The following is a 26,426-nucleotide window of genomic DNA, read 5'->3' as shown; positions in this document are numbered from 1 at the left end:
GCTTGCCACAACAAACAACCTACCAAGACAAAGTTATTGAAACTGCAAGTTTCTCTAAATGAAAGGTTGGAACTGACAATTATTGTTCTGAAGGATTTGACATGTTTCGACTAGGCAATAGTTACATTGGCAAAAGTGGATAATTCCGTAGCTTTGCCCGAGAGCTTTCCAATGTTTGCCACTTCTCTATATGGTCATTGCTATGGCGATGGAAACTTCTTTCTGCTATGGCGATGGAAACTTCTTTCTGCTATGGCGATGGGAACTTCTTTCTGCTATGGCGATGGAACTTCTTTCTGCTATGGCGATGGGAACTTCTTTCTGCTATGGCGATGGGAACTCTTTTCTGCTATGGCGATGGGAACTTCTTTCTGCTATGGCGATGGGAACTTCTTTTTGCTATGGCGATGGGAACTTCTTTCTGCTATGGCGATGGGAACTTCTTTCTGCTATGGCGATGGGAACTTCTTTCTGCTATGGCGATGGGAACTTCTTTCTGTTGGCGATGGAACTTCTTTCTGCTATGGCGATGGAAACTTCTTTCTGCTATGGCGATGGAAACTTCTTTCTGCTATGGCGATGGAACTTCTTCTGCTATGGCGATGGGAACTTCTTTCTGCTATGGCGATGAACTCTTTCTGCTATGGCGATGGGAACTTCTTTCTGCTATGGCGATGGGAAACTCTTTCTGCTATGGCGATGGAACTTCTTTCTGCTATGGCGAGGGAACTTCTTTCTGCTATGGCGATGGGAACTTCTTTCTGCTATGGCGATGGGAAACTTCTTTCTGCTATGGCGATGGGAACTTCTTCTGCTATGGCGATGAAACTTCTTTTCTTGGGCATGCGAGGAACTTCTTTCTGCTATGCGATGGGAACTTCTTTCTGCCATGGCGATGGGAACTTCTTTCTGCTATGGCGATGGGAACTTCTTTCTGCTATGGCGATGGGAACTTCTTTCTGCTATGGCGATGGGAACTTCTTTTTGCTATGGTGATGGGAACTACTTTTGCTCTGGCGATGGGAACTACTTTCTGCTATGGCGAGGGGAACTTCTTTCTGCTCTGGCGATGGGAACTACTTTCTGCTCTGGCGAGGGGAACTTCTCTGCTATGGCGATGGAAACTTCTTTCTGCTATGGCGATGGAAACTTCTTTCTGCTATGGCGAGGGGAACTTCTTTCTGCTCTGGCGATGGGAACTTCTTTCTGCTATGGCGGTGGGAACTTCTTCTTGCTATGGCGATGGGAACTACTTTCTGCTCTGGCGATGGAAACTTCTTTCTGCTATGGCGAGGGAACTTCTTTCTGCTCTGGCGATGGGAACTTCGTTCTGCTATGGCAACTACTTTCTGCTATGGCGATGGGAACTTCTTTCTGCTATGGCGATGGGAACTACTTTCTGCTCTGGCGAGGGGAACTACTCTGCTCTGGCGAGGGGAACTTCTTTCTGCCATGGCGAGGGGAACTTCTTTCTGCTCTGGCGATGGGAACTTCTTTCTGCTATGGCGATGGGAACTTCTTTCTGCTATGGCGATGGGAACTACTTTCTGCTATGGCGATGGGAACTTCTTTCTGCTATGGGCGATGGGAACTTCTTTCTGCTATGGCGATGGAACTTCTTTCTGCTATGGCGATGGAAACTTCTTTCTGCTATGGCGATGGAAACTTCTTTCTGCTATGGCGATGGAAACTTCTTTCTGTTATGGCGATGGGAACTTCTTTCTGCTATGGTGATGGAAACTTCTTTCTGCTATGGCGATGGAAATTCTTTCTGTTATGGCGATGGGAACTTCTTTCTGCTATGGCGATGGGAACTTCTTTCTGCTATGGCAACTACTTTCTGCTATGGCGATGGGAACTTATTTCTGCTATGGCGATGGGAACTTCTTTCTGCTAGGAGATGGAACTACTTTCTGCTATGGCGATGGGAACTACTTCTTGCTATGGCGATGGGAACTCTTTCTACTATGGCGATGGTAACTACTTTCTGCTATGGCGATTGGAACTACTTGTCGCGCCATAGCAGAAAGAAGTTCCCATCGCCATAGCAGAAAGAAGTTCCCATCGCCATAGCAGAAAGAAGTTCCCATCGCCATAGCAGAAAGAAGTTTCCATCGCCATAGCAGAAAGAAGTTTCCATCGCCATAGCAGAAAGAAGTTCCCATCGCCATAGCAATGACCATATAGAGAAGTGGCAAACATTGGAAAGCTCGCGGGCAAAGCTACGGAATTATCCACTTTTGCCAATGTAACTATTGCCTAGTCGAAACATGTCAAATCCTTCAGAACAATAATTGTCAGTTCCAACCCTTTCATTTAGAGAAACTTGCAGTTTCAATAACTTTGTCTTGGTAGGTTGTTTGTTGTGCAGCCAGGTACATTAGACAACATACACACACCACCTGTAGAMATTTAAAATATCAACATAGAGTAAAATGTATTTTTTTTAAACCAGATTTACACACTTTAGGGTAGAAAAAAAAAAAAGCACAGCAGTGTCTCAAGCAAGCAAGCATGTCATGAGTGATTTTCTAGATGATTCCCCAGGCAAGTCCCAATAGTTCACATCCACCGTTTACAGTACCTCAGAAAAGGGCAAGCTAGTGGTTTCACTTGTTTTCTAGAGAGGTTTTCAAACGTGATCGGGAGATGATTTATCACAGATGTAGGATCTTAATTTGATCACTCTTTTGTTGCTGAGAATTTTCATAAATTTACATAAATTCACTAAAAACCCACACTACCAAACGGTTATATTAAGACTATTGCACTTTTCATGTAGCTTACTTTTGGCCAGATCAAGCAACATTATGGACTAAAGGTTCAAATCCTGTTGCTGCAGGATTATTCTTGCTTTGACAATATAGGTCAAGTTAAGTTAGTTAAACTGATTTGGCAAATGTCAAATGAAAATGTTATTAAGTAAACAAAATGTGTTGGTTCTTTATCATGTAATTATAAGCATTGATTACATTAAAATGGCAAGTTCTAGGTGATTCCAACCAAATTAACGCAACCCCAACTAAAGTGTCCCAAATCTAGCTTTCTGAGAGGTGTCCAATTKAACTGAATAGTTGCTTTGATCAGGACTCCCGGAATGGCAAAAAAATGTTGGTGCCTAGAAACAGCTAGAGAAAATTAAAACTGTGCAGGTGCTCATGCCTAAACTTTATATTGTTGCTTATACCCTGTTTCCTTTCTCTTCTTTTCTTCTTCACATTTAACCTGTTATGTCCTCTAATAAAGTTCCCATTAATGGTAAGTTGCCAGTCTGCCCTGTTTTCCCTGGGGTGAGGAGATGTGTGTGTGCCTCATGCTATTGAAAAGGGGCTTGCCTTGGGGGCTGCTCTCCCATCTTGTTGCCACGCATGCACTTGTGTTAGCGCATCTCACGCTCCCCTTCCCACTGTGAAGCTATTAGCTAGCATGGCGGTCTGACTCCACCCGTGGACAGTGTTGCCTCATGCATATGTGGRCTATGTKRCATACCCCCCCCCCCCACAACCCCCACCCCCCTTTGTTGAATGGGGGGTCTCACGCCTCTGACATTTTGTGTTACGATTTCCCGTTAGACGTAGTTACCGACCAAGGTAGCCACTTCATTTGATCGTGCACCCACGTCATCCATTCACCGCCGCCATTCCATCATTTGTGCAACCTTATTTTGCCATTGGTCAAATTCTGCGGATAGAAAAGATTTTATTGAGAAGTTAGCCACAAGCTAGCGTTATCAGAACTGAGGGCTATTCTAGCGTCAATAGAAATAAAGCCAGCTCTTTCCCCTCATCATAGAGAATAGATGTAAATAGAGATACTGGGCACCGTCATCTATTGTAACATAGTGYTATAATACAATATCCATTATGTTGTCTTCACCACGTTTTACAGCACTGTAATAACTAGTTGAGCACGACGTAGTTTCTAAGTAACTCCTTTTCATTTCATGTTTTGTCATTGAATAACTTTATATTGTGACCTTGTATTCATCCATTATAATGTCAACAGTGTTTCCTATCCTCTGTCTGTACGGGGTTGTGCAGTCCTGACCAGTGTGTGTGTGTTTGTGTGTCCTCGTCCTTCCTCTGTGTTTCCAGATGAGAACCACACCATGACCAGTGACACCAGTAGTCTGGTCCAGTCCCACAGCCACTCCTATAAGAAGAAGAGGGAGGTGGCGGATGTTCCTCCCTACCAGACCGGTCAGCTCCACCCGGCCATCCGCGTGGCCGACCTGCTCCAGCACATCACCCAGATGAAGTGTGCCGAGGGCTACGGCTTTAAGGAGGAGTATGAGGTGAGAGCCCCAACTACCTGCCTGTCTGACTAGTGTAGTGTCCCCCCTGTCCTCTCTCACATGGCACACAGTGTCCCCACATGCACACAGTGTCCCCACATACCACAGTGTCCCCACATACCACAGTGTCCCCACATACCACAGTGTCCCCACATACCACAGTGTCCCCACATACCACAGTGTCCCCATATACCACAGTGTTCTTTTACAAATCACCATGTACAGTATACACGTACTCCACGTCACCAGTCTGTCTTTGTAGACTCCCTCACTCTGAAGCAAACCAAGCACACAGGTCCCTGTTTGTCTTTATTTTATTTAGTTTTTCTTATTTTTTGTGTTTCTTTGTTGCTTTTAATGCTTGCCTTTTTTCCTGGTTTGTTGCTTTTAATGCTTGCCTTCTTTCCTGGTTTGTTGCTTTTAATGCTTGCCTTCTTTCCTGGTTTGTTGCTTTTAATGATTGCCTTCTTTCCTGGTTTGTTGCTTTCCTTCTATTTTCTTTAGTGTTTAGATAACTTGTTTGTTAGACGTTTCTGCATGGAGTTGCACTTTTGGTCTTTGTGAATGAACTTGTCATGAGCAATTAGTGCACAAAATACACTAGTTCTGTGTCCACACTCCTCCCGTTCCAATGTTTGTGTCACCACTGAATTTCTCTGGCTTAGTGTTTGGGCTCCTGCAGTTTGTTGACTGCACGCTACACTGCTTAGATCTTACTGCCTCGTGGACACCATCCATTTAGTTTAGCAACACTAAACCGCCCTGGTTTGAAAATTTGCCTTCTAAATCTTGAAAATCCTACACCACGCACACACATACACACTCAATAAATGCATACACACACTCAATAAACACACACACACTCAATAAACACACACACACACACACACACGCACATTCAATAAACACACACACACACACTTAAGGGGGGATTTCTGAGACTGTGACTTTGTGTTAACGGCTGAGACCATTGCGAGCTGCCAGCGATGCCTAGAGTCTGTATAGTGAACGAACTAGATGTGAACAGTGCTTTTCTCCAGAAGCTGATGACAAACCTAACGAATGTCACAGCAGTGTCTTATTCCCTCGCCACTCAGCACATAGTGTGTGATTGTGGTGTTACGTGTGTGTGTGTGGGAGTGGGAGTGTGCTTGAATGCACATATTTGTTTGTGTGTGTACATACAGTATACACAAGCTACCTCGCTCACCTTCCAACCCATCACAAGGGAGTTTCTACCTTTTTCAACATAGGGTATTTACCTGTAATGAACTATCCACCAACCCCCCTCCCATCTTATCCTTTACTTTGCTATACCCACTACTTACACAATAAACGACACAGGAATCAAATCAATAATTCAAGCTCCAATACCCGGGCCCTGTGGTTTGGTGCTACCCTCAGGGCTCAATTCATTATGGATATGGATGGAAGGCTTAGGCTACTAGTGCAATAATACAGTATTGCCAGTCGGGAAAAAAAATTGAGTGTGGAATAATTTATGCCCCCCCCTCCACCCCTCCATCTGAAAGTGCTTCACTTCACAGTTTTTTTTACATTTTCTATCTTTCTATTTGCAACGCCTCTAAAAGTTAGAGACGTCGTTCTCTTTTCTTTTCCTGCTACCACTGTCTTAGGTGTAAATGGTCTAGACATGACGAGCCGAGCACCAAACTAAACTGATCAATTCTAATCTCTCCCCCGATTCCATGCTTCTTGTTATTCCATAACTTTGTCTATGGGAAAGATAAACAAGGTAAGCGAGTCACCTTTTTGGTTTGATTGTGAAATATGTTTTTAGATCGTTGCTTTGTCGTAGTATTGTAGAAGCCCTAGATGCAGCTAGCATACAACCTATAGCTCCTATCTTGTTGAGTTGGTTCCTACGATATTGATCATAATTCTTTCTTTGATACCTGCTGTTCCAATGGCTACCCAGACTATTTGCATTGACCCCCCCCCTTTTTTTTACACTGTTTATTATCTATTATCAATGTATAGTCACTTTACCCCTACCTACATGTACATATTACCTCAATTACCTCGACTAACCTGTACCCCCACACATTGACTCGGTACCGGTACCCCCTGTATATAGCTTCGCTACTTGTATTTTATTGTTGCTCTTTCATTTTTTCTTTAGTTTATTTAGTAAATATTTTTCTTAACTCTTATTTTTCTGAAAACTGCATTGTTGGTTAAGGGCATGTAYGTAAGCATTTCACGGTAAGGTCCACACCTGTTGTATTCGACGCATGTGACAAATAACATTTGATTTGATTGTCTGTGTCCAAAAACATGCATTTAAATAGGCCTACAAACCATAAAATACTAGAAAAAAGAAAAAAAAATCTGTTCCAAATGAATCCCCTGTGGCCAGTGAGAATCAAAGAGCAGTGAAATGAGTGGCGTTCAGTCGACACAACAGCACGTACCAGAGGTCCCATCTAATGGAAGTGTTTGTAGACAAAACACACTCCGCATTCATCCCAGACACACAGTAAAGGGGCTCCAGTTCAGGCCTGCCTCTTCTTCAAAGGCAAAAAACACATTTGATTTGTTTTGATAATGCAGTCAGAAGCCATTTGAAATGTTTACTCATGAAAGGCTGTAACTGCTCCAGCTTGCCCTCTTGGTATGGTATGTTGCATTCAAAAACCAAATATTAAGACTTGCAGATCATATTTAGTTGAAACCAATTGAGTTCCTGAGATCAACCTACTTTGTACCTAAATCAGCCATTAATATGCAGCTTTTGCTGTGATCGTTATTCATGAATGGCCCTTACTTTTCCTCCCTCATATCCACCTCCCTAACCACTACACCATCTTACTATGTAACACACTGTTCAACAACCAACTCGGTTTACCTTTCATGTCATCATAACACACTGTTTCTCTCCTCAGATTGGCTTCATACGGGCAGCATCTTCCAAGCATTATGTTAATTGCCGAAATGTGCCTTTGTGTTTATGCCAGATTTTGCTGCCTACTGGTAAACACTTGAGAAGCGTTGTGTGGGCTAAAAACGCAGTGGAGCTGTTTTGCTGCTGAAGCTTTGTCTAAGGCCCTACCACGTTTGGTGCCTCTGAGGAGTGTTTTCAGAGTCTCCGTGGCCCTGTAGTCAGTAGCGTTGAGGGTGAAATCACAAGGGGGTTTTAGAATCAAAAGGGGTTGGTGTCGCACCTGAGCTGAGAGACTGAACATCAACAGCCATTCAGAAGCTCCTTTGAGCCGCGGGAACAATGGCTTCCACACTGTTTGTTCACTCGCTTGTTTTGGATAAGATTTGGGATAAGAGAGCACTTTTGTTTGGATTCGGGCCCGTGAGAGCGGACCATAGATCTCATCTCAGTAGGTCTACTTCAATGAAAATCACCTGTGTGATGCTTTGAAAAAGTTTGAGAGGGAAAAGTATGCAGGGCTTTGAATTCATTACTTGTTTTCCACCAATCACGTTAAGGCTTACTGGCAGGTGGTGGGAAAACATGGCCAATGGAGAATTAGTATGATAGTGCCAATGGGGTTAGATGAGGCCTGGGGCTGCCTCCTAACTATTTGACTTGTAATTCCCCCACATCTTGCTGCAAGGCTGCTATGGATGTTAATAATTCAATATTATACCTTTTATATTTAAYTAGACCTTTTTTCATTAGCAGCCAGTGTTTGGGTGATTATCAGGCTCAGAAAAAGCATGTTGTAGACTCTTAACATTTCTTGAAACCCAGTTTTGGGTTTTCCCTTGATCTGTACATTAGCATAGAAGTCTTGCAAACACAGTAGACATTGTTGCAAAATATATTATTTCTCTAAACTAGAGATCCAATATTACACCTGAACATGAAAAAATTATAAAGTACAAATATGAATAGTTGAACACCTTCCAGCATTGGTGCATTTCACGTCACTTAATACTTTTTTGTGTTCTCTAACTCTCCCCAAACTATTTTGACAATGTGAAATGATTTATTCTTGAAGCTCTTTTTTTTCCTCTGACACCGCTCACCCCTGAAGTTTGACGCGTGTCTAAAGTAGTTTGCGGCAACGTTCTTCTCCCGCCCCTCCCCCCACCGCGGGCCAGTGTCGGACCACGGATCTCATTATAACACAGTTGAGAAAGAGCGGGAGGGAGCGAGAGAGAGATGAGCGTAAAGAAAGGTGCTCGTCAGTCATTCTATCACTCCTCTCCTCCCCGGGGGGAGAGAGAGAGAGGAAGCTGAGCGTAAAGAAAGGTGCTCGTCAGTCAKTCTATCACTCCTCTCCTCCCCAGGTTGCCTCGCTCGCCATGGCTGCTCTGTGTCACTTCCTGCACATGAAAAGACAGCTGTCTTGAAAGATACACGGCAGTGATGAATAACAAACCAGCGCCACTTTGAAACTCAAAATCTAGAGAGGAGAAATGGAGAGAAAACAGAGGAAGAAGACTAAGTGCCTCACCGTTGTCAATATGTGTTAAACTGTGTTTAATGTCTCTTTACTGCATCCAATTCTGAGACATTCGAAGAGAGAAAAAGCAATCTGCATTCAAATACGGCCTGCCCTTCAAAGTGTCACTTGTAGTGGCGGTTTACAAGGCCTGCGACGGCACGTTTCTCCCCGTACCCAATGTGGCCGGTAAGAGGTCATGTGATAATGCYAGTATTTTAAGCTCGTTTCAAGGTGACGTCACAGCGTGTATACCTGATTCCCTTGTTCAAAGACGTCTTCAGGAAAATAAAAACTTGATTCCTCCTCTCTGATTTCTCCCTCATTCCTCATTTACTCAAACAGCCATGTAAGCCTTGCCAAAGACTGATTTCTGTCATCGATGACTGTTAAGAAGTGGCATATTTTCCCACCTTAGGCAGTCACAGAAAATACCACAAATGTAAATTTTGTTATTTGATATCGAATGGAAGTGCCATTTCTCTCATTACGTCTGGCACTCAGTGGTGTGGGCGGGCAGGGAGGGGGACGACGACGACGACGACATCAGTGAGAGTGGGGCTCCTCGCCATGGGGACCAGGCTGCTTGCCATTATCCACTTGCAGCACTGATCAAGGCTTCTTGTCCTCTGAACGAGTTCTGTGTCATTTTATCATTGAGGGGAACAAGCGTGCGAGGGAGAGATATGGGGGGAGCAAGCGGCTTCCTTGGCCAAAAGAGGCTCCACTGCAGGCAATCAGAGCTAATCAGATCAGTTGTCTGATGGGGCTGAGAGAGAGGTATCGGAAGGAACGTTGGATGGATACGGCTAAGTAACAATGCATCATTATGATCTATTTATACATTCTTGAAACTCGTTGGAGCGGCAGCAGGCAGCTGTAGGAGACATTAACTTACAGGAGGAAGAGGCAGCTGGAGGAGACATTAACTTACAGGAGGAAGAGGCAGCTGGAGGAGACATTAACTTACAGGGGAAGAGGCAACTGGAGGAGACATTAACTTACAGGGGAAGAGGCAGCTGGAGGAGACATTAACTTACAGGGGAAGAGGCAGCTGGATGGATGCACCATTAAATTTAGCATGGTTACAGCGGGAAGAGAGCTGGTATGGTAGGAAGACATTAACTTACAGGGGAAGAGGCAGCTGGAGGAGACATTAACTTACAGGGGAAGAGGCAGCTGGAGGAGACATTAACTTACAGGGGAAGAGGCAGCTGGAGGAGACATTAACTTACAGGGGAAGAGGTAATGGAGGAGACATTAACTTACAGGGAAGAGGCAGCTGGAGGAGACATTAACTTACAGGGGAGAAGGCAGCTGAGGAGACATTAACTTACAGGGGAAGAGCAGCTGGAGGAGACATTAACTTACAGGGGAAGAAGGTAGCTGGGAGGAGCACATTAACTTACAGGGAGAGGCAGCTGGGGAGACATTAACTTACATGGGAGAGGCAGCTGGAGGAGACATTAACATTACAGGGAAGAAGGCAGCTGAGGAGCTTACTTACAGGGGAAGAGGCAGCTAGAGGAGACATTAACTTACAGGGGAAGAGGTAGCTGGAGGAGACATTAACTTACAGGGGAAGAGGCAGCTGGAGGAGACATTAACTTACAGGGGAGAGGCAGCTGGAGGAGACATTAACTTACAGGGGGAATGAGGAGCTAGCCTAGGCAGGGAAGGCGAATTAACTTACAGGAAGAGGCAGCTGGGGAGACATTAAAACTTACAGGGGAAGAGGCAGCTGGAGGGAACTTAACTACAGGGGAAGAGGCAGCTGGAGGAGACATTAACTTACGAGGGAAGAGGCAGCTGGAGGAGACATTAACTTACGGGGAGAGGTAGCTGGAGGAGAACATTAACTTACAGGGGAAGAGGTAGCTGGAGGAGACATTAACTTACAGGGAGACGCGAGGCAGCGGAGGAGACATTAACTTACAGGGGAGAGGCAGCTAGAGGAGACATTAACTACAGGGGAAGAGGCAGCTAGAGGAGACATTAACTTACAGGGGAAGAGGCAGCTGGAGGAGACATTAACTTACAGGGGAAGAGCAGCGGAGGAGACATATACTTACAGGGGAAGACGGCAGGCTGAGGAGACATTAAACTTACAGGGGAAGAGGCAGCTGGAGGAGCCATTAACATTACAGGGGAAGAGGCAGCTGGAGGAGAGCTTAACTTAACAGGGGAAGAGGGCAGCTAAGAGGGACATTAACTTAACAGGGAGATAGAGAGTCAAGCTGAGCAGGGAGGACCATTAACTTACGGGGAGAGGCAGTGGAGGAGACATTAACTTACAGGGAGAGAGGCAGCTGGAGGAGACATTAACTTACAGGGGAATGAGGCAGCTGGAGGAGACATTAACTTAACAGGGGAAGAGGCAGCTGGAAGGAGACATTAACTTACAGGGGAGAGGCAGCTGAGGAGACATTAACTTACAGGGGAAGAGGAGCTGGAGGAGACATTAACTTACAGGGGAAGAGGCAGCTGGAGGAGACATTAACTTACAGGGAAGAGGCAGCTGGAGAGACATTAACTTACAGGGGAAGAGGCAGCTGGAGGAGACATTAACTTACAGGGGAAGAGGTACTGGAGGACGAGACTTACTTACAGGGGAAGAGCAGCTGGAGGAACATTAAACTTAACAGGGGACGAAAGAGGCAGCTGGAGGAGAACATTAACTTACAGGGGAAGAGGCAGCTGAGGAGACATTAACTTACAGGGGAGAGAGGTAGCTGGAGGAACATTAACTTACAGGGGAAGCAGCATGGAGGGACATTACGTTCAGGGAATAGGCAGCTGAAGACATCCTTACAGGGGGAAGCGGCAGCTGGAAAGAGATATTAACTTACAGGGGAGGCAGGAGACATCTAAAGGAAGCGGCAGCTGGTAGGAGGGATACGATAATAACTTAGCAGCGGGAGAGAGGCAGGGGAGGAAGACAATTAACCTTTAAGGGGAAGTAAGGCAGCGGACGGAGAACATACCTATTAAGGGAAGATGGCAAATGCCGGAGGAGACATTAACTTACATGGGAAGAGGCAGATGGAGGAGACATTAACTTACAGGGGGAGACGCAGCTGGAGGAGACATTAACTTACAGGGGGAGACGCAGCTGGAGGAGACATTAACTTACAGGGGGAAGAGGCAGCTGAAGGAGACATTAACTTACAGGGGAAGACGCAGCAGGCAGCTGGAAGAGACATTAACTTACAGGGGAAGAGGCAGCAGGAAGCTGGAATAGACATTAACTTACGGGGGAAGAGGCAGCAGGCAGCTGCCTCACCAGCACAACTCCAGTGCTGAAGTTTATTTTCATAATTAGTCCTAATTGCGTGTCCCGGTGCGAGATCCGAATGGCAAAAAAATATGATACATTTTTCATGAGGTGCTCTGCTCGGGCAGAGTAGGGTTTTATCAGCTCTGTGTCTGTATGCGGTTCTTTTTATTCTATTTCATCTCATGTTCTTTTTCGGGGGAACTAGTCCTTTAGAGGAGGATGTTGGTACAGTTTGTGCTGGACTGATGTTCTTCCTCGGTGAGGAAGATTCTGATTGGCTTACAGCACCAGCGTAATGGGCACCTTTTCTGAAAAGGTTCCCAGAAGGCCGTTTTCCTGCCTCCTTTCATGTCTAATAATGATGTGGATATATATCTCTATTTTTAATAATGTGTCTCCTCTTTTGACCCGACAGGATCTGCCGCTGGGTTGTCATTTAAAGAGCTGACCTCCTAACCCTTTGGACCTTTCGTGTCCTCTCTTTCTTCCTTTCTCTCTCTCAATTCAATTTCAATTCAATTTAAGGGGCTTTATTGGCATGGGAAACACATGTTTACATTGCCAAAGCAAGTGAAATAGATAATAAACAAAAGGGAAAACATTGAAATGAACGGTAAACATTAGACTCACAAAAAAATAGACATTTCAAATGTCATGTGTCTATATACAGTATTGTAATGATGTGCAAATAGTTGAAGTATGAAAGGGAAAATAAACATAAATATAGGTTGTATTTACAATCTCTCTCTCTCTTTCTCTTTTTTTCTCTCCACAGAGCTTCTTTGAAGGACAGTCTGCACCATGGGACTCTGCCAAGAAAGACGAGAACAGGATGAAGAACCGATACGGAAACATCATTGCATGTGGGTACAAATGATATGTCACCAGTATTTGTTGTTGTCATTCAATCCCCTAATGGTTAGATATCGATTTGTGAACATTATTGTGAAAAACGTCATTGATGTATTGTCTGTTATTGTAAAGCAACATATAGTTAGGATCATATTAAAAATGTGTCTTGAAGCTGTGATCCTCATTCCAAACGACGTTGAATGTGCATGCGGATACAACACAGGCAGTCCTAATTGACTTGGCAATTATGAAAATGAGCCTTGACATGGCCTAGGGTTCCATCTTTCTCTACAGAACCATTTCACACATTTCTTTTTTCCCCATCGGCCTACTCCGATACACACACACACCCCACCCCATCAGTGATGAGGTGATCGCCCCAGTTATTTCCATTGCAATAAGATTCCTGACACTTCCTGTCCCTGCAAATGAGCAACCGACCAATTGCAGTGCTGCACATGGCGCGACAACCAATGAGCAGCAGGGCACATTGGGGGGGACTGACAGTTTTCTGCCGGTTATAATAATTAGTGAATAAATCATTCAGAGTACGTTAGCATCTCCTCTGTGCAATGGGAGAGAAAGAAGGAGATCAGAGAAGATCGTTCTCCTATCAGTCATAATGAATCGTTATGACTAATGGAGAGACACTTGTTTCATAACAGAGCTCTGTCATGCGATGAATTTCATTAAGTAGAGTCACACATCACAGTAGTTGACTGCCCAAACTTCTCTGCACCTAACTGGTGATACGGGCTCTTACTGTGCCCAGATCCATCACTTTGAATCCCAACAACAACTAAGATGAAACCATAACTGAAAACTGTAACTGAACAGCATAGTTATCTTACACATAATTGTTGACTGGTATCCAAATGAATAGGGTCTAAATCAACTTATTAACCCAGGAAAGGCTTTGTTCTAGGGGGCATATGTTAGACACCAGCACAGTGGCTAGGTAGTTTTGCAGTATGTGCAGGAGTTGATGACCTTAAACTCGGTGGACACTCTCCTCCACAGGGATAGCCGACCAGTGTTTTCCTCTCTGTCTCATCAATATTACTAATGGGGCCTTGTTTTCTCGTCCTCTCTTGTTTTTTCTTTCTCTCTGTCCTGTCTTCATCCAGATGATCACTCCCGCGTCCGGCTGCAGGCTATCGAGGGAGAGCAGAGCTCCGATTACATTAATGCAAATTACGTGGATGTAAGTACAACACCAGCCTGGGCTTAGACATAAAGGTCAGCCAGCGTGTGTCTGTGCACACGCATAGCTCTCAGATGGAATGAGATGATGATCAGGCTCCTGCTTAAATCCACAATCCTCCTACCCGCTCTCCTCCTCTTCCCGCACACCATTCAGAAGTTTAGACACACCTACTCATTCTGGGATTTATCTTTATTTTTACTGTTTTCTTCATTGCAGAATAATAGTGAAGACATCAAAGCTATGAAATAACACATATGGAATCATGTAGTAACCAAAAAAGTGTTAAACAAATCAAAATATATTTTATATTTGAGATTCTTCAAAGTAGCCACCCTTTGCCTTGATTACAGCATTGAACACTCTTGGCATTCTCTCAACCAGCTTCACCTGGAATGCAATTCAATTCAAGGTGTGCCTTGTTAAGTTGTGTGCCTTAATGCATTTGAGCAAATAAGTTGTGTTGTGACAAGGTAGGGGTGGTATACATATGACAGCCCTATTTGGTAAAAGACCAAGTCCGTATTATGTCAAGAACAGCTGAAGTAAGCAAAGAGAACTTTGAAAGTTTCTTCAAGTGCACAAAAACCATCAAGCGCTATGATGAAACTGGCTCTCATGAGGACCGCCACAGGAAAGGAAGACCCAGAGTTACCTCTGCAGCAGAGGATAAGTTCATTAGAGTTACCAGCCTCAGAAATTGCAGATAAATGCAAATAAATGCTTCACAGAGTTCAAGTAACAGACATATCTCATTATCAACTGTTCAGAGGAGACTGTGTGAATCGGATATTCATGGTTGAATTGTTGCAAAGAAACCACTACTAAAGGACACCAATAATAATAAGAAGAGACTTGCTTGGGCAAAGAAACTCGAGCAATGGACATTAGACTGGTGGAAATCTGTCCTTTGGTCTGATTAGTCCAAATTTGAGCTTTATGGTTTCAACCGCCGTGTCTTTGTGAGACGCAGAGCAGGTGAAAGGATGATCTCCGCATGTGTGGTTCCCACCGTGAAGCATGGAGGAGGTGGTGTGATGGTGCTTTGCTGGTGACACTTTCTGTGATTTATTTAGAATTCAAAGCACACTTAACCAGCATGGCTACCACAGCATTCTGCAGCGATACGCCATCCCATCTGGTTTGCGCTTAGTGGGACTATCATTTGTTTTTTAACAGGACAATGATCCAGGCTGTGTAAGGGCTATTTGACCAAGAAGGCGAGTGATGGAGTGCTCCATCAGATGACTTGGCCTTCACAATTACCTGAGCTTAACCCAATTGAGATGGTTTGGGATGAGTTTGACCACAGAGTGAAGGAACAGCAGCCCAAAAGTGCTCAGCATATGTGGAAACTCCTACAAGACTGTTGGAAAAGCATTCCAGGTGAAGCTGGATGAGAGAATGCCAAGAATGTGCAAAGCTGTCATCAAGGCAAAGTGTGGCTACTTTGAAGAATCTAAAATATATTTTGATTTGTTTAACACTTTTTTGGTTACTACATATGTGTTATTTCATAGTTTTGATGTCTTCACTATTATTCTACAATGTAGAAAAATGTCAAAATAAAGAAAAACTCTTGAATGAGTAGGCGTGTCCAAACTTTTGACTGGTACTATATATATACACACACAACCACACACACACACACACTTTTTCCATATTTTGTTACGTTACAGCCTTATTCTAAAATGGATAAAAACTTAAATATTAACTTAAATATTTTTTTCCCCTCATCAATCTACACACAATACCCTATGAAAAAAACGGATACATTTACATAAGTATTCATAACCTTTACTGAGTATTTTGTTGAAGCACCTTTGGTAGCGATTACAACCTTGAGTCTTGGGTTTGACGCTACAAGCTTGGCACAACTGTATTTGCGGAGTTTCTCCCATTCTTCAGATCCTCTCAAGCGCTGTCAGGTTGAAATGGGAGCATCACTGGACAGCTGTTTTCAGGTCTCTCCAGAGATGCTCAATCAGGTTCAAGTCCAGGCTCGGGCTGGGCCACTCAAGGACATTGAGACTTGTCCCGAAGCCACTCCTGCATTGTCTTGGCTGTGTGCTTAGGGTCGTTGTCCTGTTGGAAGGTGAACCTTCGCCCCAGTCTGAAGTCCTCTGGAGCAGGTTTTCGTCAAGGATCTCTCTGCTTTGTTCATCTTTCCCTCGATTCTGACTAGTCTCCCAGTCCCTGCTGCTGAAAAACATCCCCACAGCATGATGCTGCCACCACCATGCTTCACCATAGGGATGGTGCCAGGTTTCCTCCAGACATGATGCTTGGCATTCAGGCCAAAGAGTTCAATCTTGGTTTCATCAGACCAGACATTATTGTTTCTCATGGTTAGAGTTCTTTTAGGTGCCTTTTACTGAAGATTGGCTTCCGTTTGGCCACTCTACCATAAAGGCCTGATTTGGTGGAGTGCTGCCGAGATGGTTGTCCTTCTGGAAGATTCTCCCATCTCCACAGAGGAATTCTGGAGCGTTGTCAGAGTGACCATCGCGTTCTTGGTAACCTCCCTGACCAAGGACCTTCTTCCCCATTTGCTCAGTTTGGTCGGGCAGCCAGCTCTATGAAGAGTCTTGGTGGTTCCACACTTATTCCATTTAAGAATGATTGAGGCCACTGTGTTCTTGGGGACCTTCAATGAAGCAGATATGGTTTGGTACCCTTCCCCAGGTCTGTGCCACTACACAATACTGTCTCTGAGCTCCTCAGAGAATTCCTTCGACATCCTGGCTTTGTTTTTGCTCTGACATACACTGTCAACTGTGGGACCTTATATAGACAGGTGTGTGCCTTTCCATATCATGTCCAATCAATTGAATTTACCATAGGTGGACTCCAATCAAGTTGTAGAACCATCTCAAGGGTGATCAATGGAAACAAGATGCTCCTGAGTTCAATTTCAAAGTCTCATAGCGAAGGGTCTGAATACTTATGTAAATAAGGTATTTATGTTTTTATTTTTCATGTCATTATGGGGTATTGTGTGTAGATTGATGATGAAAAAACGAATCCATTTTAGAATAAGGCTGTAACGTAACAAATAAGTGAAAAAGTCAAGATGTCTGAATAATTTCAGACCGCAATTTCATTTGAAAAAAACTATAAACGCAACATGTAAAGTGTTGGTCCCATATTTCATGAGCTAAAATAAAAGATCCCAGAAATGTTCCATACGCACAAAAAGCTTGTTTCTCAAATTGTCTGCTCGATTTTGTTTACATCYCTGTAAGTGAGCATTTCTCTTTTGCATATCAAGAAGCTGATTAAACAGCATAATCATTACACAGGTGCTGGGGGCAATAAAAGGCCACTCTAAAATGTGCCAGTTTGTCACACAACACAATGCCACAGATGTCTCGTTCTGACTGCTGGAATTTCCACTGGAGGTGTTGCCAGATAACTTAATGTTCATTTCTCTACCATAAGCCGACTCCAACGTCGTTTTTGGAGAATTTGGCAGTATGTCCAACCGGCCTCACAACCGCAGACCACGTGTAACCACGCCAGCCCAGGACCTCCATATTCGGCTTCTTCACCTGTGGAATAGTTTTAGACTAGCGGAATAGTTTTAGACTAGCCACATGGACAGCTGATGAAACTGTGGGTTTGCACAGCCATATAATTTCTGCACAAACTGTCTCAGGTAAGCTCATCTGCGTGCTCGTTTTCCTCACCAGGGTCTTGACTTGACTGCAGTTCGGCGTCGTAACCGACTTCAGTGGGCAGATGCTCACCTTAGATGGCCACTGGCACTCTGGAGAAGTGCGCTCTTCACGGATGAATGCTGGTTTCAACTGTACCGGGCAGATGACAGACCGTGTGTGATGTTGTGTGGGCGAGCGGTTTGCTGATGTCAATGTTGTGAACAGAGTGCCCCATGGTGGCGGTGGGGATATGGCCATGGGCAGGCATAAGCTACAAACAGCAAACACAATTGCATTGTCATGCCATTCATCTGCCACCATCACCTCATGTTTCAGGATGTCGCATGGATTTGTACACAATTCCTGGAAGGTGAAAATGTCCCAGTTCTTCCATGACCTGCATACTCAACAGACAAGTCACCCATTGAGCATGTTTGGGATGCTCTGGATCAACATGTAAGACAGCGTGTTCCAGTTCCTGACAATATCCAGCAACTTTGCACAGCCATTGAAGAGGAGTGGGATTCCACAGGCCACAATCAACAGCCTGATCARCTCTATGCGAAGGAGTGTAGAGTGTAGAAGTAAAACAAAATGGAGTCATATTTTTTGTTGAACGTGAGAGACACAGCAGAGATAACAAGAGAAGAAAGAAGAGATGGTCAGTGACACACTCTGGAGATTTCCACGACTGTCTCTCACATGCACGCGCACACACACATTCATCACAAATGTGAGCCAAATGTCCATCTATGCTGTGGCGTAAACAGAGCTGCCTTTGACCGCCATGTGTCCTGTATATCCAGTCCGGACTATGGAATTAGAACTAGAACACTGTCCATCTCTATGTTCTGGATACAGTCTGTCCACGTCCAGTACATACTGTAGGGCCATTAGTTTGTTTCCCTGGTGACCGTTTACCACTAGAAGCCCACTCCTTGTTTACCCTCCTGGCTATTGCTGTTGACAGTCAATGTTATTTTCCTCTCCCATCAACCAGCTGGCATGGTGCCACCCACGCCAACCAACCTCCCCCTGCTTATACTTACCTCCCTTGTCTCCTCCTCGCTTCACTCCTCATCTCCCCCTCTACCTCCACGCCAAGCTTTGCTTTCACATGTCATTAGCCACATTAGCACACTTAGCTCTCTCCTCTTCAAAGGCCAGTGTAAATTAGTGTAAATTTGCAGCGTAGGTGGAACAAGTCGCTATATCTCGAAATGAAAGGGCCTGTAAATAATTTCCACACACCGACATGGCGTCTTCATGTCAGAGACATTGTGTTCAGGTGCTCAGAGATTGATAAAGAGATAATTATGAAAGCGTCCGCTCTCGTTGTCAAGACCAGAGTTGGTACGCGTTAGACAGCACTCTAAGTGGATATGGTTTAGTCTGGCATCTGGATTTGTTTCACTGTTTGCATAGTTCTTGATAGCAACTAGGTGATTCTGAAGGATATTATATGAGAGGTGAGAGGCCCATATGAGAGGCCCATTAACTTTATAGACGTTTTGCGTTTCAAAACCTCCTATGATAATGCAATGTTCCTCTCACAGAGAATCATAAGCATCAACCTTACAGTACTCATTAAAACATTCCATGAATACAATTTGACTGTGTTTGTATGTGCGCGCGTGTTTGGCAGCACACTCGTGTGTCCAGTCGTATGTGTTGAATTAGCATTCCGCGTCTTACTGCTCTGCAAGGTTACCTAATGTAGCTAATTACAGCTTGACCCCAGAGGACTCGTGGTGACACGGACATGAAGACATCTGTACACTACCTCCCTCCGCTGCACCTGCCCTCTCCTTTCCCTGCAGACTGTCTGTCTGGGTTTCTGCTCCCTCCCAGTGTTTCTCTAGCCTGTTTCTGTAGTGCTGTCTCACCAACTCCTTTGGTCATTGGCATGACAACGACCATAGCAGTTGGCTGTGTGTGTGGTGCATTCAGTCAGTGAACTCTGCAGCATCTGTGTGAGTGCTGCTCGTCTCCCAGGCACAGACCTAACAGGTCCCAATTAAGTGGAATTTCAGAAGGTCAGAACAGAAGTCTAAACCTTTCTTCCAACATGATGATCACATAGAATACGTGACCAGCCAATGAACCCTTCTCCTAATAGCCTCTCTCTAACTAACTCTATAGCCATAGTTGATATTCATCGCCACGTGTGATCCCACGGTGGGAACTCCTCGATAGTATGTAGAGCAAGAGGATAAACAAGTCTCAGGGAGCCCAGCCTATCAGAGCCCAGAGAGACAGAGAGCCCAGCATATCAGAGTAGAGGGATGAGGTGTCCCTGTTTGATTCAGTCCAATTCTATTCCATGTTAATTACAGTTGAGGTAAAGGGAATATGGCGTGGATAAGGGCTGGACCAGATGAAGACAATAGGTCAGACTTTGTGGCGGGTGGGAACGGCTCTTTACGCCAACATTTAGCTTCCCACCGTGTATAGTAGGCCTCGCTAGGATACAAGATGCTCGACAAATGAAATTTGAGGGGATTAGAGTAATCCCTCTGAGATTGAGCCTATTCCGAAGATAAGAGCCACACAGCAGAAGAATAACGCAGCCGTGTGCGTGTTCACAATCGACAGACTGTATTATCCATCGAAAATATGCTGTCAGTGCACTTTAAGTGAACCGACCGCAGGAATTCTTCGAGAAAGAGAAATGCTGCTGACAGGATGTTAGAGTGGTTGCTGTCATGTTGTTGTCATTATCTTAGAAGACGAGCTTTTGCACGTATTTTCAAACGGAATCCAAATCAACCTTTTCTTTCTACTTGGTTTGAATTATTTAGTAATTTAAGACAAAAAATATGTTTTCACCGCAGCATGTTTCGCTTCTTGACTCAAGTAAACAAATATGCCCATTGTACTGTATTCTTTTGTTTGTTCAATACTGACATCTGTGTGCTGAAAATTTTAATTTGTTTCTCTTTCTCGCTCTCTCTTTCGGATTTCAGGGCTACCACAGGCCAAATCACTACATTGCTACCCAAGGTAAGAACAGAAACACACAACAAACTTGTTCTTGTCTGAATAACTCAGTATTGTTGTTGGATCTGCAAGTCTTCAGTCTGCTGTTCAGTATGACAGCCTCACCAGAGCTGTCAACACAGATATACAAGAGATCTGTAAAAAGCTGTGGGACTCCCCTCTCTCTCGCTCTCTAACCAACCTCCCCCCTCCTTTATTCCCTGCAGCCTGTCCAAGCTGTGTTGTGCTGAAGTTGCGTCTTAGCGCAATTAATCAGTTGTGTGAGCAAAAGGGGAGGGGTGAGAATTGCAGTAATAAATAAATGGATAAGTTCATGTGTACTGGCGTGGTCTGTGTACATGCATATGCGTGTCTAAACGTGTGTGTTGTATTACTGCATTAATCCGGCAGGCATACGCTTTTCCCACAAGCCTGCTGGAGGTGAGCTCTGATTGATAGTTAATTGTTGTTGAATTCTTGGAGGCAATGTTTTCTCGGCCAGCCGCGCAAAGGTAATTCCATTCCACGCTCTCTCTACGACTATAGGCAGCCAATCCAGCACAGTCAGACCTAGTAGACAGTCTGGTGATCTAGTGGGCCTGGGAGCTGCATAATGACCTAGTAGACAGTCTGGTGGTCTAGTGGGTCTGGGAGCTGCATAATGACCTAGTAGACAGTCTGGTGGTCTGGGAGCTGCAGTAATGACTCTAGTAGACAGTCTTGGTGCGTCTTAGTGGGTCTGGGAGCTGCATAATGACCTAGTAGACAGTCTGGTGGTCTGGGAGCTGCGCATAATGACCTAGTAGACAGTCTGGTGGTCTGGGAGCTGCATAATGACATAGTAGACAGTCTGGTGGCTAGTGGGCCTGGGAGCTGCATAATGACCTAGTAGACAGTCGGTGGTTAGTGGGTTTGGAGCTGCATATGACTATTAGACAGTCTGGTGGTCTAGTGGGTCTGGGAGCTGCATATGACCTAGTAGACAGTCTGGTGGTCTGTGGTCTGGGAGCTGCAATAATGACCTAGTAGACAGTCTGTGGTCTGGGAGCTGCATAATGACCTAGTAGACACGTGCTGGTGGTCTAGTGGGTCTGGGAGCTGCATAATGACCTAGTAGACAGTCTGGTGGTCTGGGAGCTGTCATAATGACCTAGTAGACAGTCTGGTGGTCTGGGAGCTGCATAATGACCTAGTAGACAGTCTGGTGGTCTGAGCTTAAAGACCTAGTAGACAGCTTGTGGTCGGGAGCTGCATAATGACCTAGTAGACAGTCTGGTGGTCTAGTGGGTCTGGGAGCTGCATAATGACCTAGTAGCAGGTCTGGTGGTCTAGTGGGTCTGGGAGCTGATATAATGACCTAGTAGACAGTCTGGTGGTCTGGGAGCTGCATAATGACTAGTAGACAGTCTGGTGTGCTAGTGGTCTGGGAGCTGCATAATGACCTAGTAGACAGTCTGGTGGTCTGGGAGCTGCATAATGACATAGTAGACAGTCTGGTGGTCTAGTGGGTCTGGGAGCTGCATAATGACCTAGTAAGCAGTCTGGTGGTCGTGGGAGCTGCATAATGACCTAGTAGACAGTCTGGTGGTCTGGGAGCTGCATAATGACTAGAGACAGTCTGGTGGCTAGTGGCGGGGAGCTGCATATGACCTAGTAGACAGTCTGGTGTAGTGGGTATTGGAGCTGCATAATGACCTATAGACAGTCTGGTGCGTCGTGTGGTCTGGGAGCTGCATAATGACCTAGTAGAACAGTCTGGTGTCTAGTGGGTCTGGAGCTGCATAATGACCTAGTAGACAGTCTGGTGGTCTGGGAGCTGCATAATGACTAGTAGACAGTCGTGGTGGTCTGGGAGCTGCATAATGACCTATAGACAGTCTGGTGTCATGGGCTGAGCTGCATATGACCTATTAGACAGTCTGGTGGTCTAGTGGGTCTGGGAGCTGCATATGACCTAGTAGACAGTCTGTGGTTAGTGTGGTTTGGAGCTGCATATGACCTAGTAGACAGTCTGGTGTCTAGTGGTCTTGGAGCTGCATCATGACCTATTAGACAGTCTGGTGGTCTAGTGGGTCTGGGAGCTGCATAATGACCTAGTAGACAGTCTGTGGTTCTGGGAGCTACATAATGACCTAGTAGACAGGTGGTGGTCTAGGAGCTGCATAATGACATGGTAGACAGTCTGGTGGTCTAGTGGTCTGGGAGCTGCATAATGACCTAGTAGACAGTCTGGTGGTTCAGTGGGTCTGGGAGCTGCATAATGACCTAGTAGACAGTCTGGTGGTCTAGGAGCTGCATAATGACCTAGTAGACAGTCTGTGTGTCTGGGAGCTCATAATGACCTAGTAGACATCTGGTGGTCTGGAGCTACATAATGACCAGTAGACAGTCTGGTGGTCTGGGAGCTGCATAATGACCTAGTAGACAGTCTCGTGGTCTAGTGGTCTGGGAGCTGCATAATGACCTAGTAGACAGTCTGGTCTAGCGTGGTCTGGGAGCTGCATAATGACCTAGTAGACAGTCTGATGGTCTGGGAGCTACATAATGACCTAGTAGACAGTCTGGTGGTCTAGTGGGTCTGGGAGCTGCATAATGACCTAGTAGACAGTCTGGTGGTCTGGGAGCTGCATAGACCTAGTAGACAGTCTGGTGGTCAGTGGGTCTGGGAGCTGCATAATGACCTAGTAGACAGTCTGGTGTCTAGGGGCTGGGAGCTGTATAATGACCTAGTAGACAGTCTGGTGGTCTAGTGGGTCTGGAGCTGCATAATGACCTAGAGACAGTCTGGTGGTCTAGGGGTCTGGGAGCTGCATAATGACCTAGTAGACAGTCTGGTGGTCAGGAGCTGCATAATGACCTAGTAGACAGTCTGGGGTCTGGGAGCTGCATAATGACCTAGTAGACAGTCTGGTGGTCTGGGAGCTACATAATGACCTAGTAGACAGTCTGGTGGTCCTGGGAGCTACATAATGACCTAGTAGACAGTCTGGTGGTCTGGGAGCTACATAATGACCTAGTAGACAGTCTGGTGGTTCTGGGAGCTGCATAATGACCTAGTAGACAGTCTGGTGGTCGGGAGCTACATAATGACCTAGTAGACAGTCTTGGTGGTCTAGGAGCTGCATAATGACCTAGTAGACAGTCTGGTGGTCTAGTGGGTCTGGGAGCTGCATAATGACCTAGTAGACAGTCTGGTGGTCTAGGAGGCTACATAATGACCTAGTAACAGTCTGGTGGTCTGGGAGCTGCATAATGACCTAGTAGACAGTCTGGATGGTCTGGGAGCTGCATAAATGACCTAGTAGACAGTCTTGTGTCTAGGTGGGTCTGGGAGCTGCATAATGACCTAGTAGACAGTCTGATGTGGCGGGAGTGCATAATGACCTAGTAGACAGTCTGGTGGCTAGTGGGTCTGGAGCTGCATAATGACCTAGTGACGTCTGTTGCTAGTGGTCTGGGAGCTGCATAATGACCTAGTAGACAGTCTGGTGGTCTAGTGGGTCTGGAGCTCATAATGACCTAGTAGACAGTCTGGTGGTCTAGTGGTTGGGCTGCATAATGACCTAGTAGACAGTCTGTGTCTAGTGGTCTGGGAGCTGCATAATGACCTAGTAGACAGTCTGTGGTCTGGAGCTCATAATGCCGTAGACAGTTGGTGGTCTGGAGCTGCATAATGACCTAGTAGACGTCTGGTTCTATGGGTCTGGGAGCTGCATAAGACCTAGTAGACAGTCTGGTGGTCTGGGAGCTACATAATGACCCAGTAGACAGTCTGTGGTCTGGGAGCTGCATAATGACCTAGTAGACAGTCTGGTGTCTAGGGTCTGGGACTGCATAATGACCTAGTAGACCGTCTGGTGGTCTAGTGGGTCTGGGAGCTGCAATGACCTAGTAGACAGTCTGGTGGTCTGGGAGCTACATAATGACCCAGTAGACAGTCTGGTGGTCTGGGACTGGCATAATGACCGTAGACAGTCGGTGGTCTAGTGGTCTGGGAGCTGATAATGACCTAGTAGACGATCTGGTGGTCTGGGTCTGGGAGCTGCATAATGACCTAGTAGACAGTCTGATGGTCTAGGAGCACATAATGACCTAGTAGACAGTCTGGTGGTCTATGGGTCTGGAGCTGCATAATGACCTAGTAGACAGTCTGGTGGTCTAGGGTCTGGGACTGCAAATGACCTAGTAGACAGTCTGGTGGTCTAGGAGCTGCATAATGACCTAGTAGACAGTCTGGTGGTCTGGGAGCTGCATAATGACCTAGTAGACAGTCTGGTGGTCTGGGAGCACATAATGACCTAGTAGACAGTCTGGTGGTCTGGGAGCTACATAATGACCTAGTAGACAGTCTGGTGGTCTGGAGCTACCATAATGACCTAGTAGACAGTCTGGTGGTCTGGGAGCTACATAATGACCTAGATAGCATCTGGTGGTCTGGAGCTGCATAATGACCTAGTAGACAGTCTGGTGGTCTGGGAGCTACATAATGACCTAGTAGACAGTCTGGTGGTCTAGGAGCTGCATAATGACCTAGTAGACAGTCTGGTGGTCTAGTGGTCTGGGAGCGCATAATGACAGTAGACAGTCTGGTGGTCTAGGAGCTACATAATGACCAGTAGACAGTCTGGTGGTCTGGGAGCTGCATAATGACCTAGTAGACAGTCTGTGGGTCTGGGAGCTGCATAATGACCTAGTAGACAGTCTTGTGGTCTAGTGGGTCTGGGAGCTGCATAATGACCTAGTAGACAGTCTGTGGTCTGGGAGCTGCATAATGACCTAGTAGACAGTCTGGTGCTAGTGGGTCTGGAGCTGCATAATGACCTAGTAGACAGTCTGGTGTCTATGGGTCTGGGAGCTGCATAATGACCTAGTAGACCGTCTGGTGGTCTAGTGGGTCTGGAGCTGCATAATGACCTAGTAGACAGTCTGGTGGTCTGGGAGCTACATAATGACCTAGTAGACAGTCTGGTGGTCTGGGAGCTGCATAATGACCTAGTAGACAGTCTGGTGGTCTAGTGGGCTGGACTGCATAATGACCTGTAGACCGTCTGGTGTCTAGTGGGTCTGGAGCTGCATAATGACCTAGTAGACAGTCTGGTGGTCTAGGAGCTTCATAATGACCTAGTAGACAGTCTGGTGGTCTGGGAGCTGCATAATGACCTAGTAGACAGTCTGGTGGTTAGTGGGTCGGGAGCTGCATAATGACCTAGTAGACAGTCTGGGTCTGGGTCTGGAGCTGCATAATGACCTAGTAGACAGTCTGTGGTCTAGGAGCTACATAATGACCTAGTAGACAGTCTGGTGGTCTAGTGGTCGGGAGCTGCATAATGACCTAGTAGACAGTCTGGTGGTCTAGTGGGTCTGGAGCTGCATATGACCTAGTAGACAGTCTGTGTGGTCTGGAGCGCATAATGACCTAGTAGACAGTCTGGTGGTCTGGAGCTGCATAATGACCTAGTAGCAGTCTGGTGGTCTAGTGGCTGGAGCTGCATAATGACCTAGACAGTCTTGGTGCTGGGAGCTGCATAATGACCTAGTAGACAGTCTGGTGGTCTGGGAGCTGCATAATGACTAGTGACAGTCTGGTGGTCTAGTGGGTCTGGAGCTGCATAATGACCAGTGGACAGGCTGGTGTCTAGTGGGTCTGGGAGCTGCATATGACCTAGTAGACAGTCTGGGTGTGGGTTTGGAGCTGCATCATGACCTAGTAGACAGTCTGTGGTCTAGTGGGTCTGAG

General features: G+C 45.7%; 1 protein-coding gene across 10 annotated transcripts in view; it reads left to right on the top strand.

The window, feature by feature from the left end:
• The window catches only part of ptprma (protein tyrosine phosphatase receptor type Ma), a 300,425-nt gene that overhangs the window by 256,695 nt on the left and 17,304 nt on the right, over positions 1 to 26,426 (top strand). For all 10 annotated transcript variants that reach the window (XM_070435628.1, XM_070435624.1, XM_023972507.3 and 7 more), the window contains 4 exons: positions 4,095 to 4,294; positions 12,771 to 12,858; positions 13,975 to 14,051; positions 20,677 to 20,713. In XM_070435628.1, the coding sequence (XP_070291729.1) occupies positions 4,095 to 4,294; positions 12,771 to 12,858; positions 13,975 to 14,051; positions 20,677 to 20,713 (402 nt within the window). The remainder of the gene's footprint in view (positions 1 to 4,094; positions 4,295 to 12,770; positions 12,859 to 13,974; positions 14,052 to 20,676; positions 20,714 to 26,426) is intronic.

The sequence above is a fragment of the Salvelinus sp. IW2-2015 genome, linkage group LG27 (assembly GCF_002910315.2).
Source record: "Salvelinus sp. IW2-2015 linkage group LG27, ASM291031v2, whole genome shotgun sequence".
Lineage (NCBI taxonomy): Eukaryota > Metazoa > Chordata > Actinopteri > Salmoniformes > Salmonidae > Salvelinus > Salvelinus sp. IW2-2015.
Note: the sequence above shows the minus strand (reverse complement) of the source record. Positions and strands in the feature narration are given on the sequence as shown.